The following is a 14608-nucleotide window of genomic DNA, read 5'->3' as shown; positions in this document are numbered from 1 at the left end:
ACCGATTGTCCATGACACACACCACAGTGACCAATTTTATAATCATATTATCAGACCTGCGGGCATCTACGCTCATGTATACGTACTGACACTCATTCAGTACAGTGACTCATGGTCTCCACAGAAAGACACTGTAATTTTGAATCTCTTAGCGATTAAATGGCTTTCATGTCTTCCTCTTCTCACAAGCCTAAATGTTTTATTTCTTTCATTTTGTTTTTGTTTATGAAATGCTAATATAAAATAATTATTGAATAAAAACTTTATTTGTACTAAAGAAGTCCAAGAAAGACAGACACCAAGTCCCTGCACAACTTTTCATTTTGTAATTACTTTTCCGTACATGAAAAATTATTAAAGTTTTGGTACCACGATGCAATAAATAAGCAAACTAGAGATCTGCAGTGTGCAAGCTGTTATTTTTCTTTTCCCACGTATTGACTCATATTTCAGCACAGCACCTTTTCTGGTGTAGATGTGCATGTATCATATCCTATTTTGATATACCTTTATTAGTCCCACAAGGGGAAATTTCATATTATATCCTATTTTAGGAATTACTTTTCAACCAATTTAGATGTTGAGAAAAATATTATTTATAATCCTATTTGACAGAAAATCTTTAAGATGGCAAAGAAATATTTGCTAAAATACTGAACTGATCACTAAACTGTGGTTCCAAGGCTGTTCATACTTTAGTCGATAACCTCAAAGCACAATGCAGTATTTTTTTGCCCGAGATCATACACTGTCCGTGAAGTGTAAAGTGGATCTCGGAGTCTTAGGAAGGATTTATGGTCTGTCCAATGTGTATATTGGATGGTTGGATAACAAAAACCCAACAGCTCTGACTCATAGGGGGAATCATTTCTCAGACTTTCCACACTCACTTCACGTTGTGATCGTCCAGCTTTGCAGAGGTGAGAGGAGACCTGAGCACTGAGTACTGACTGTACTTTCTAGCTCTGTTGCCCTCAGCCAACCACCCCCTCACTCTGTCCTCAGAACAGCTAAACACGTTTAAGAGCATATCTAAGGAATGAGTTTATAAAGACACTGATTTTAAGCACTGAAATTTAGGCCTATGTTTAGGAATTTTTGTTATACAAGTACATTTGAGATTAAATGCTCTGCTTGAAACTAGAATTGTTGTCTTGTGGTGTCATGCTTTTGTCAAAAAGTCAGATACATCCACATCTGAGTTTCAGGGAATTTCCTAAAAGTTACACATTGCCATGACAGAGAGTCAGCCACATCAACAAAGCACAGGTGTTTGGTGTGCAGCCGCATGCCCCATTCTCACCTACACAGACCAGGTCCATGAAGCCATACATGCCGTAGCAGATCTGGAAGAGGACATCGCGACGCTGCCAGGTGGCCTGAGGGCTGAGCGCCGACCAGAGCAGCCAGGAGATGCTGGCTACAAGGAAGAGAGAGCCCAGGAACACCGCAATGATCTGCACCTTCTCCACCAGGGTAATGGTGATGGACTGCCACTGCACAAAGAACAGAGGCAATACATTACATACACACTTTGACTTTAAAGACTTTGTTTATATTTTAGCAAGAGTTAAGATAAAGTAAGATCTTTATTTATCCCGTGGGAAATTCTTTTGTCATGACAACCTAATCAAAACAGTATTTTTGCTCCATGTCGGATCAATCTGCAGCACCACAAAATTCGGATGCCCGACCTGTGTTAATCAAATACATAAATAAAGGAGGGCCTTTCCACAGTATCATGTCAGTGTGACAAGGCAGTCCAAGTCCCATTTTTATGATTAAAAACAATGTTGGACTTATTAATGCATTATTGAATATATAATTATATCCATCCATCTGTTCATTCCATGCATCTGTCAATCAATCCGTCCATTTTCAGAAAGCAGCAGCCTAATCAGAGAAGCCCGGCCCTCCCTGTCCCACCTCTCGATGATATTAATCTCTTGGTCACTGCTCAAAGTTCAGTGTGAGGGTGGGACTGGAGCTCAACCAGTAAACTGTAGTGAAGCGAGTTCTTCTCACTCATCTGTCTACACTACAACAAACTAGTACAGTACAGTGTATATCTAAATAATATTAAACAATATAATAAGTTGTTAATTGTGCTAAAATAATTTTTAATTATTATTATTTTTTTTTAGTTTGGGCAAAATGACTTGACCCTTAAATGTCTTACAGTGGTTTTGTCCACCTCTTACCGTTCCCTAAAAGACATTGTTTTCTATATCTACCATACAGCGAAGCATAAACAGTCTGGATGTAAGCAGAACACATCTGTTTTTTTGTCACCTCATTTAAATAATCCTGGTAACAGGTACTAGACATAATTGTGCCCACTATCTTGTCTGGGAGGAAGGTGATTTTTTCTTTTCCTTTTCTTTAAAAAATGGAAATAACACAGTGGTCTCACTGAAAGCTGAGTTTTCAAGGTATGTTATGGTGATGAGCACTCTGTAAAAACAAAAGAATCAATAGGAATACACTAATCATACACATTTCACTGCAGGTTGAGATGCGCTGAAGCGAAGTGTGTGTGTGTGTGTGTGTCACTGACTGTGCTCTAGAGCAGCGGTCTCCAACCTTTTTTGCGCCACGGACCGGTTTATGCCCGACAATATTTTCATGGACCGGCCTTTAAGGTGTCGCGGATAAATACAACAAAATAAAACTAGTACCGGTACCGAAAAAAAGAAGATTTATTCATAACACACGTGAAAAGACCCAGGAAAACCGAGTAAACGATAAAAACGATAACAAAATAACGCTGAAAACCGATAAAAACCCTGAAAACCATACATTTCACACCTGAGCCTCAACTCTCGCGGCCCGGTACCAAACGACTCACGGACCGGTACCGGTCCGAGGCCCCGGGGTTGGGGACCGCTGTCTTAGAATACATTTAGTTGTATCTGTGTTAAGGATCACCTTGTTTTATCCCCCCTCTTAGTCTTCTGACCGTCCATTTCGCCAAGAAACGCGTCTAAAGTTTATTTACACTTATAAGCATGAGGCCAGCAGGCATAAACCCTGTGGACACTGCTGCGAGGCAGAGAGATTATCCACTATGTGATTGGTGAACTCTGGCAGTTCTTTCAGCTCATATCCGGTTTCTATATTATTGCGGGTCAATACAACTATTCATACCACCAGAATACTCCCCACAGTCCGCCACTGAGCGCAGGGATAATTACTACACTCGTTTTATTTGGCGATAACAGAGGCGGAATTGCACAAAACCACCCTGTGAGGACCAAAAAACACAATGAGAAACCATTATCCCCATAAATTGTGCTTTTATTTTAGACAACACTATGTTTTGAGCAGCAGTAGCTGTGAACAGTTCACCAACAACGATTTGAAAACAACACAGCAGTTTATGTTAGTTTATACAGCCTCGTGTGATTTTAAATGATGCCTAACAAAGAAATAGAATATTTTCATACAGCAGAAAAACGTGACGTCATGTTCTGTTCGAAACGAGAAGCCACAAAACGGAGCCGCGAAAACACCTCGAAAGATTTTAAGTTGTCTGGTTGTTGTACACAGAGTTTTTTTCTTAGCCTTCCTTTTATTATACAACTATCAGTTAAGAAAAGCCTGAAAGGAAGCGAGAGAAGCGCGCAGAAAACCCTCCACCGAGATGGTAAACACTCAAACACTCCACTCACTAACTTGCTGCATATAACTACTTTTATTAAGTATAACAAAGCAGCTTCGAATGATATCAATCAGTGCAGTGATGTGGGGAGGCTCACACGACAGACCTGCTAAAAGTGACCTTAAATATGCATTATTATGCATCAGATTCAAACATGCATAACAGAATGCATCAGTGCCGCACTGTACTGCGCTACTTTAAATTGGTCATTTTGCATCTTTTTAAATTTTAACTGCTTTCAAATCGGCTGCACGTTTGAAAATAGCTTGGTGTTCATGCATTGTCAGTATGGTAATAATGCACTGGGGTTTGATCTCAGAGGGCATTTTTACATAACTTGGGACTTTAGGACTGCACCCTGCATGCGCAATCTGGTCCAATCTCGGAAACTAAGCATTAGACTGATTTCACAGTTTTAAGCTCACATAGGCTACACACGTGTGCCACAGTCCTGCTAATATAAAAATCTATGTATCAAAATAAAAATGGGCCTCTTTATTCACCCTAAAGTCAGTGCTGTGCTTAGAAGAAAATAAAACTGCACCAAAATAAACCTGCTTTTTTTTTTTTTTTTTACATGGTGCCACATTCCTGTTAATTAAAACATCTTTGCATACAAATAAGGTGTGTAGTCAGGTGACTTTAGCTTGTCTCATTGAAGAAAAATATAAAGTGTTTAACTCCATTCATTGCAAATGCATAATGGACATGACTAAATCTCGTTGCAAAGGACTCCGAAAAAATTCATGGATGTTTAACATTCCAATATTGTACACGGGTTGTGTGTGCTAATGGAAAACTAAAGTGAAGTTTGAAGGGTTGCAGTTTTAAAACACGAGAATAAAGGTGGTGCACTAAAGCAAATGTAAAAGTGACTTCCACAGAGCCATTTAACAGTAGAAGGAGGGCTGGGGGTGGTCCAGAACGGCACAGAGAGGCAACACATGCCTAATACAAGAATAAAATACTCTGTAAAGTTACTCTGTAAAAAGCAAAATTCCTGCGTTTAAAAAATCTTGCTTGAGTAAAAACTTAAAAAATATTATCAGAGAAATAAAATAAGCCTGATTTTATTTATCCCAAAGGTTGGGAAACTACTGTCTTGATATTGTACAGATACAATTACAGATAATTACAGACACCAAAACATGAAAACCAATGTTGCTCAGTAAAGATAAAAAACATATGAATTTAAAATCTAAATATAGTATAATAAGGAGTTTAAATCTAAACTGAATACAGGTAATTTGGTGGTAAAGGTTTTCTTTAAGTGTCCTTGTGGGAGTATAGTGAAAAAAATGATGTAAGAAGATTTAAAATAAGTTAAAAACTGCAGTAGATGTTGTTAGGCAGTCATCTTTGTAGCAACATTCTTTGTAGTATTTGTGATTTGTAATTTATGTTTCTTTGAAGACACAAAGTAGGATGAAAAGACTGTCGCCGAGCTGGAGTAAACTCCTGAGCAGGATACGAAAAGTAAGGAAAACACAAGAGGCACAAAATGTAATTAATGTGATGCAACTTCTGCTAAGTTATATATTTATATATATATATATATATTTTGTATACATATGTAAACAAAAACCTGAGTGAAAGAGCCTGTCATCTCCTCTGTCCAACAGGCTATAGCCAACCTAACTAGAAGGACCTACACATGGCTGGATAAACACATTAACCAAAACAGGACGAGGAACTCTGACAGACGACAATACAAAGAAATGACCAAACAGTTCAAGACTACTCTGAAAACATGCTACAAGAATGACAAAGTCTCCAAAAAGGAGATGAGGATGGCCAAGAAGCAGTGGAAGGAGGCCATGAAGAAAGTAAAAAAGGAGGACAAAAGGAGGGAAAAACTATGGAGCTCAATCAATAACAATAAGAAAACAGAAAATAGGAGAATGGAGAGGGAGATACCAGAAAGTACAGAATAAACTTTTGAATAAAAATACTTGGAAACAGAAGATTGTTGACAACGAGCAGATGACTGAAGCTGCACGATGCTCATTTCAGAAGAAAAGACTTAAGGCGGACTTTGTGGACAGAAACTAAAGCTCTGCTGAGCCTCAGCTGTGTGTTTGTTCAGTCTGCCAGTGACTCAACTCCCATCTGGAGCGAACAGATATGAAAAGGCCTGAATGTTCTTCAGTGAGAGAAACGATCCAGAATGCAGATATTTTAAGCCTCAGGAGTCTCTGTCTGTTCGGGCTTTTGAAAGAAAGAACGACTGCAGGAATCCTGATGCTCCAAAATGACAGCAGTGACGTGAAGTGGCACCAGAAACACACAGCAGGTTCATACTCAACGCTGCATCCATCTCAAGCTACCAAAAGCAGCCATCGCTGTCTCTGTTTTCATCAAAATAAATTCTGTACTTGATTACTTTAAGAGAAGAGACATTTTCTTTAAGTTTAGCTGAGCAAAAAAAAAAGAGCAATAGAGGCAAAAATATCTCAGTTATAGATTTCTATAATTCAGAAAGATCACAGCTGTCACTGGATACTGGTTACACATCTTTTCTCTTTTTTCTTCTTCTTTTTTTTGTGTCCCGTTTGGATCTTTAGCATCAGAATTGTTGTCTTAAGTCCAAGAAAGATGCCAAGCGTATTTATTTTACCAAGTGGATCATCATGGCCTTGCCATATTGGTCCATTTGATTGACCTTGGTTACAATTATGCATTTATTTTATTTTCGGTTGCTACAAGCAGGACAGACATGACTGGGGGATGGGACAGGGAGAAAGAATGAAAGAAAGAGAGGGAGAGAAAGAAAACCAGAGGGGAGAAGAGACGGTGAGAAGGGGGGGAAGAAAGGAAAAACAAACAAAACACCTGGATCACCTGCATGGAGAAAAAAAAACTGAAGAGAAAGCAAACAACAAAGAGCAAAATAATAAATACAGCACCATCACAATAAACTAGCTAGCAGTAGATAACAGTAGATACTAAATATTAAACGATATTGTGCAGCAAGCAAGATAGACAGCGCACAATGTGCTTTGAGGCAGCAGCCAAGAAAGCTGTAGTCCGCGTCTGTGAACACCTACACATCTTTTCTCTAATGTCACACCATCCGTTTGTTATCCAAGCTTTCTCTTAACAACGTCTACTCTGAAACCTATAGGTTCTCTTTATTATTGAGTGCTAAACCTTCTCTTAAAGCTAGCAATCTTGGTTAGCAAGTCCATACAGAGAATTAACTTCTTCTATAGTCTGTACCACGCAGCAAGATATGCTATTTATCAGACAGTGACACTGAAAATACAAAACACAAACACAGTTCAGAGGTTCAATTCAGCGACTCAAATAAGCAGAGATTAAGCCTACGAGATATCAATGGGCTACAGCCGCCCATATCAGCAGCACATCTGTCAATCAAAACAGCCACATTTCAACTATAGACCAAACTCTAAATGGGTTATTTAAAAAAATATCCTTGTACTGTTTTTATTTAAAAAGCACTGTTGTGGCACAGCAAGAAGGTCCTGAGTTCAATTCCACCATCAGGCCGGGGTCTTTCTGTGTGGAGTTTGCATGTTCTCCCCGTGTTTGCGTGGGTTCCGTCCGGGTACTCCGGCTTCCTCCCACCGTCCAAAGACATGCAGCTTGTGGGGATAGGTTAATTGGATAATCCAAATTGGTGTTAATGCGGGAGTGAATGTGAGCGCAAATGGTTGTCTGTCTCTGTGTTAGCCCTGTGACAGACTGGCGACCTGTCCAGGGTGTACCCTGCCTCTCGCCCTATGACAGCTGGGATAGGCTCCAGCACCCCCCATGACCCTGAAAAGGATAAGCGGAAGCGAATGGATGGATGGATGTTTCTATAAAAGGGAAAATCAAAAGCATTTTTGCACCATGCTGTGTTCAGTTCTGCTGTAAATTTTGACATTTTAATGTCAGCTCATCAAATATATGCTGACATGTTTCAGTCTAAGAACTAAAGTGGTAAAGCAACTGCTTATTACAGCCATCACTAGTGCTCAAGTCTTTCAAATTTCTAGCAATGTAACCGGAGTAAATCTTTTTGAGGGCTACTATTTCAAGTGGATACTGAGATTCAACTAAAGCTAGAAATGTTAATTATGTGCGTCTGTCTGGTGAGGCTGCATTACTTATTATTGACTTCAGCGACTACATCATTGTCATATTTAAACCCTCCATCCAACTTTTTAACTGCTTAATCATGGCAGGCCCGAGACAGATTACACCAGATCAAACCCAGGGTACACCTTCAAACCAAATGCCTTTTTGCTGTAACAGGTACTCCAGTTCTTTTATATTTCTTGGTTTAAGAATACCGACATTATATGTTTGCATTGACCTTCTCTGTTATTTCAGCCCTGACTGCAGCATTGTGTATTTCCAGCTATGGATCTGATGTGTCATTGTGGTTGAAGCTGTGTAACTGCTGCTAAAAAAAATCCGTCTAGTTTATAATCTAAAGTTTTTGCAAAACAACTCTGCATCTGAAGGGTTAAATCCTACTTTGAAAAAGGTCAAGATTCATCCACTTATTTCTACTTTCTGTGCACAATGAGTCACTGAACTGCAATTAGAGGCGCTTATTTAAACGTCAGTACGGAGAAAAGTGTGCATCATCATCATCATAGGATAAGTGCACTTCCACATTTGGGTTCTGAGTATGACTTTAAGCCAACATTTTACAAGAGCAGCTCTAACAGACGCAGGTGGGTTTATCTGTTGTCAGCTTGCCAGTGAAATGGCTTTTTACCAGTTTGGCTCCGTGAGGCTGTTTTTACTCCAACTGAGAAGCTGTGAATATTTCTGAGCATAAATCCAACTGATGGGTCGATAACATCAGTGACTGTAAAAACAATTTCTAGTTAATGCCCCTATAATAATTTAGAGAGCATGCTTAGTGGGGGCAAATTGTAACCTCGACGGTAGTAAAAAGCAGTTAAAAAAAGGCGGACAGGAAACAAATGGCTGCAGTTTGGTGGCATGTGTCATTTTTAGCCTCTTAAAACTACAAATCTGCAGAGAGCATTTTGTTTTGGAAAAAAGAGCACTCGCTTTTTCAATCATATCCATGTGCACTGAATTGGCAGTTACCAAAAAAATCATCAGTTACTCCATAATGTGACTGTTTGGTATAATCATGCAGAGCAGCAAAGGTCTGCTGAAGGTCTCCAAAACAGCTGCTGTTTTCAACGTTAATGGGGTAAAAAGAAAAAAAAAACATGACAGGATCTTTTAGCTCAAAATTGTATATTAAAAATAACAGTCATCGAAATGACCCTGAAACATCTGGTTTTTTGATGTACTCTGTCCTTTCCACACAGTTTGCAAGTATGAAGACTGAAGAATCTCATTTAGAAATTAGTGAAGTGGAATGACCTTATTAGACAGTTAAAATAAATCAGAAATCACCTTTTATGTGGTTTTTACCTCTGCCACAGAAAACCATGAAAAACCAATGTGAGATATTCTATTTGTTCAGTTCATGAATAGGATTTGGCCATATTTTTTTAACAAGATGTTAAGAATTAGTTTGAAACTCATAAGGAAGTATACTTTGTGCATGCAGCACATATGTTGTCAAGAGTCTCCAGGGGAAAGAATATGGAGTTTAGAAAAACTGACAACCTTTGTATTTTGACCCGTATCATGTTCTTTTTCTTACCCTAACCTAACAGTTTTATTAACATGAGGCCGGGCGTTGTCGAACAACAGAAAGAACCCAGGACTCACTGCACCCGCATGAGGTCTGACAGTGGGTCTAAGGTTTTTATGGCAGTCAGGTTGCTGTTTGAGCATAACATTGTCCATGGCTTCTCCAGATCCTTTTTATGTCTGTCACATATGCTCACACTGAACCTGCTTTCATCTGTAAAAAGCACAGGGATTTACCAACTCTAGTATTCAACTGGCATTCACAAATGCCTACCTGTGCAACCTCTACAGGGCCCAGGCATTGCCAGTTGACTCAAGGCACTTTAAATTGTAAGGTGAAGACTCTACAGGGGTCTCGAACTCAAGTCCTCAAGGGCCGCTGTCCTGAAACTTTTCCATATGTCCTTGCTGCAACACACCTGAAGACGATTTGTAGGTTATTAGCAAGACTATAGAACTTGAATGCATGCTGAGGTGGCAACAGGGACACATGGAAAAGTTTCAGGACACTGGACCTCAAGGACTGGAGTTTGAGACCTTTCCTCACCAATAATATAAAGAAAACAGAGAAAACCCCCAAAATCACATGATTCCCCTTTGAGCAAGCTATTAAGTAGTGACACTGACCTAGCCAAATGCTAAAACTAGTGAAACCATCAGAAAAGATGAGGAGGGACAAAGCGTCAGTGGCCTCCACCTATTAAACCAGTCTTGCTTTGGCGGTTCTGTCATTGTTGCCCCTGTTTTTAATTTAACATCAAAGCAGCTGAAACTGATTAACAACCCTTAACTGACCAGATCAGACAAGATTGTTTTGTTTTTGTTTGTTTTTTTGAGCAGTGTACGCAAGTGGTCTGATAAAAAAAAAAAATGAATTCAGGAAAACCAAAATAATTGGAAGTACTTGACCAAGAATGAAAAAAAGGAAAATTCACATAATGAAACAGCACTCTGCTCTCCTACGCTACTAGCTTATCCCAGCCTACACTAAGCATAGAGCAGGGTACCATGGAAAAGTTGGCAGGGCAAACACAGAGAAACAGACAACCATTTATACTTATATTCACACCTCAGGCCAAAAAAAGAATAACCAATTAACATGTATGTCTTTGGACTGAGGGAAGAAACTACTTGGAGAGAAGCCACACAGGCACAGGGAGAACATGCAAACGCCACACCCTCCAGCAGGTTTAAACCCAGGCTTGCTGTAAGCAAGTCCTAAGCACTGCCCCACTGAACAGCCCTTTCACAAATACATATCAAATTTATTTAAAATGTCACAACACAAAATGTATGCAGTCAGAGTGTAATTATTTATTTATGTGGTCAGCTAACATCTTCCATATCTCCATTGTATATAATGACTGCCACTTTTCCTGAACCTTAACTAAGCAGTTTTAGTTGTACAAATCTACCCAAACCTTAATCATAGAGGTAGAAGTTTAGAAAAGGCACACAAATCTATTTTGTCATTCCATTTGGAGGACTTTGTATTATTTTTCATAACAAGTAACTGACTCACAAACAGTTAGTGCCTTTCCTAAAAGCCTCTTAAACCCCTTTTGAGTTGTGTGTGTTAAATTTAAAAGTTTTAAAGACACTAAACAACAAAACCAAACAAAAGCCTAGAAAAATAACTCAATTTAATCTGTTTGTTAAATAATCCATGGTTGGACCTTTCATGGCTTTAATTATGCATTTCTCTATTGAGTTATTTTAAAACTGCTATCATAATAAAGAGATAACAGTTAAGTCTGAAAGTGAGGCAACCTTCAGCAGAGGGTAAATACTCTGCCTTTCAGCAGTATTATACCTGCCATGGTCTCTTCAGATTGATGGCGATCACCTGGAAACGGTAGCAGCACAGCTCGCAGGTCCAGCAGCCCCGTTCGCTGATCCACTTCAGCAGGCACTGCTGGTGGGTATACCGCACTGAGCCGTCACACCTGCATGGGTTCAACAAGTCCCCCTGGAGACCAGAGAGAGGGCAAAGGTCAAACGTAAACAGAGATAAATTTTAAGGGAGGGGACAAACTGACACAAATACACAAATACAGTTTAGATCAGAGCTGTCAAATTCATTTTACATCGAGGGCCACGCACAACACGCAAGGCCCCCGGACCTTATGTTTGACACCACTGGTTTATATGTTAAATGATTGAGGATGGATTAAAAATCATTCCAATCATGTCAAGGAGATAGTTTAGCTTATCCAGCTGTAGCTTGAAACTAACTACTAAATAGCTAGACTATCTTCATGACAACTGATGCAGAGATGATTTCTGATTAGTCTAGCCTCAATTGTTCATCAATAATACTCACAGTGAAAGAAAAAAGCAACTGAGATTTAGTGCAAGTTCCAGGAGCAACTGTTTATTTACTGTCACTTCCATGCCATGGGCAGCTTGAGGTCCTTTGTCACTTTTTGAGTTTTATCACCCGTCTCCAAGGTAAATGGGGAAGAGTCTGAAGAAGTTAAAGGTCTGATTAAACTTAAATACCATTTGTAGGCATTTCAGTCTAAAGCAGCTTAGACCGAGTGCAAATTCTAGGAGCAACTGCTGATACCTGTGCTAAAATACTACAGTTTTTGCTGGAGCATTGACTTTAAATGCTATATCCAAAGTTTCATCCTACCAAGCTATAAAATATGATAAAACTTTGAGACCTTTCTCATTACTTGTGCAGTACTCACTGGTGCACCAGGCACACACAATTTTTGTGATTTCGTCCTGTTTATTAGGACTTTACATCCTCAAACCTCTGCTTAGATATCTGTTATTGCACGGCATCTTTAGGCATGTTAGCATCAGCAAAAACAAATGTGAGGATCAGTGCATAAACTCTAATACACCTCTTTTTTGTAGTTGTGTGACATCACCTTTAATTTTTTTGGTTAGTTATGCATGAGTAATGAAACATTTTCAATCTCTGAAATATCATTCTGTGACATCACTGGTAAGAGATGCCACATGATGGCATAACATCATTCCCTAATGATGTTGCCTATTTGAGGTTGAGGCAAGAGGCCCACAGCCTGCTGACTGCCTAGCAACAGGTAAAAAGCCCCAAATTTGAACACGCTTCTGCATCCGACCTGAAATCTAACACAAATCTAATTTCTCACCAGCAGGGGTCAACTCCTGTGATTGCAAAAACAAGTCATATCTGTTCCACTGACATCCCAAGGACTCACTGACCACTGAGAGATTTCAAAGACAGTCCAAAAGATCAGTGTATCTGATGTCATCCAAAAGTTGGCAATGATTGATGATTGGATCGTTGGCTGCACCAATGACGGCATGCTCATTAGCTAACAACTTGTGCCTTTTCAGCAAACCCTGGAAAATCTTCCTTTCTGATTCGAGTAATGACCATAATTTATTTTTACTAAAAAATATACCATTATGTTTCATTTATATGATTCAAAAACGATGACTGAGCCAATAATGCAACAGGAAAATGTTTACTGAGATCGCAGCCAAAGAGCTATTGTTTGATAGACTTTTATTCATCTGGATAAAAGTTGTATAGCCCATGGAGTCTTCCCTTAAGGCAAACGGGTTTTAGTATTCAAACCTGGAAGCTATGTTCATATACAAAGTGACTTTATCCATTAGTCTGTGGTTGCAGATAATGAAACTGATAGAGCACTTTTCTCTCCTTCTTTGTACAAGGTTCACGATATGAACTTGTGTTTCACAATCACTCTGCAAACCCTGCATATGGTAATGCAAAAGCAGCAAACAAAACCTGGAGCTATACTTGCTACTTGACATTCATATCTTGTCTCGTGTTCTTATCGTTTTGGCTACTCTCTGTAGTACCAGTGATAAATTAAACCTCAGACTCTTTTCAGGAACGGAGAGAAACTATCTGCTTTCGGTTCAATATTGGAGCTGTCTATCCAATATTAATCTTCTATCCATTTCATGGTCCATGTGTCATCTTTCCTATCATCCAAAAATTCTTGTTTTCAGGCCTCAGTTTGGCCTTTTATCCCAACATGTCATACATCAAAGAAAACACACGGCTTGTTCACCAGAGGCCCTTACCAGCATCGCTCAGATCAATGACCATTTCTCAAAGCTACAACACTTACGGATATTAACGGTGGGATGCAGCCTGACATTAATCATTACAGCCGCATCTATTTGTTCCGATGGGTTCTTTTCTTTTTTCTTCCTCTAGGCATTCCTCAAGCAGCCATTACTGCAGCTTTGACCTGCTGGCTGGGCTGTGAGTGGCATATTAATAGTATATTAAGGTCAGTGGTCAGAGAGCTCATTTTTCATCATGTCATATTAACCTTGTGGGTTTAAAAGGACCTCGGAGGCTTTCGCTTGAATGAACTGATGCAGGTCAGCTATGCACTGAAGCAGAGATTGATAAAGCCAACTTCAAGGATAATTTGAATAAGTCAGAGAATTCTCTAAAGGGGCTCTCTGAAAACAGTGCACTTATTTTAGTAACACAAGGTCGTTCCATTGAGAAGTACACAAGGTCAGAAAATAATGTAAACTATTTGTGTATTTCTTTTCCAGCTGAACATTAAAGAAACATCTATAAAGAGATGATCGTTAATGATGAGCATTGATAACATTTTATTGATTTTCCTTATCATTCCCTTCTTCCTTATTAATTCCTGATCAAGTTTCTCTGTGGGAAACTTGCACAGGTGTTCAGCATCAGTGTTGCGATTTATCAACAACTCACATATTAGTGAATCTCAACTGACTGAAGAAATAGAGCAGAAAAAGGGACTCAGTTTATGAAAAGCTCCATGGTCATGAATATGGGTGTCTGGGTCAGCCGATACTGGGCTTGGTGATTAATAATGGCATATTGATAAGCAATCAATTCACCTGTGTTCTAATCTCGGGGCATGCCAGTGTCACAGCAGTCCACACTGTGCCTTAATGCACCGGCAATAACAATATTGCAGGGTCTGACATAACCAATGGTTTGGCACCAGTAAAAAAATTATGTTGGGCGAGTTGATCAGCCAGCTGCTGTTCGGGATTATTTTTCCACCAACTGAAATTAACCTTCACTTAATAGTATTTTCATAGAAAAGTACAATTAAAATCTTTCATCAAGCCACCTATTCATGTAGTTTAAACATGAAAAAGTAACCTTGAGGTGCTCCCGTCCTCTTTGTTCTGCAGAACAGTAGCACAACTGAATTAATAAGATGTTAAAATGTCTATATGCAGATTAAATGCATTATTAGGTTTTTTAAATCATTTGGCAGCATTTGTTGGAGGCTGGCATTAACCACCCCATCGCTCTCTAGAATTAACACCTTTATG

The 14608-nt window shown here is 39.2% G+C and overlaps 1 protein-coding gene and 1 long non-coding RNA gene across 2 annotated transcripts in view; one reads left to right on the top strand and one right to left on the bottom strand.

The window, feature by feature from the left end:
* Positions 1–14608, bottom strand: part of march11 (membrane-associated ring finger (C3HC4) 11) — a 32944-nt gene that overhangs the window by 5302 nt on the left and 13034 nt on the right. The window contains exons 2-3 of the mRNA XM_005934087.3: positions 11109–11264; positions 1304–1496 (exon numbers count right to left, since the gene is read on the bottom strand). Of these exons, the coding sequence (XP_005934149.1) occupies positions 1304–1496; positions 11109–11264 (349 nt within the window). The remainder of the gene's footprint in view (positions 1–1303; positions 1497–11108; positions 11265–14608) is intronic.
* Positions 3435–6049, top strand: LOC106633448. Its single transcript, XR_001336744.2, has 3 exons — positions 3435–3646; positions 5075–5137; positions 5284–6049. It is a non-coding gene; the product is annotated as an uncharacterized LOC106633448 (long non-coding RNA).

This window comes from Haplochromis burtoni, unplaced genomic scaffold (assembly GCF_018398535.1).
Source record: "Haplochromis burtoni strain Fernald_Lab_line unplaced genomic scaffold, NCSU_Asbu1 Contig_175, whole genome shotgun sequence".
Classification (NCBI taxonomy): Eukaryota; Metazoa; Chordata; class Actinopteri; order Cichliformes; family Cichlidae; genus Haplochromis; species Haplochromis burtoni.
This window is presented reverse-complemented; position numbering and strand designations above follow the sequence as displayed.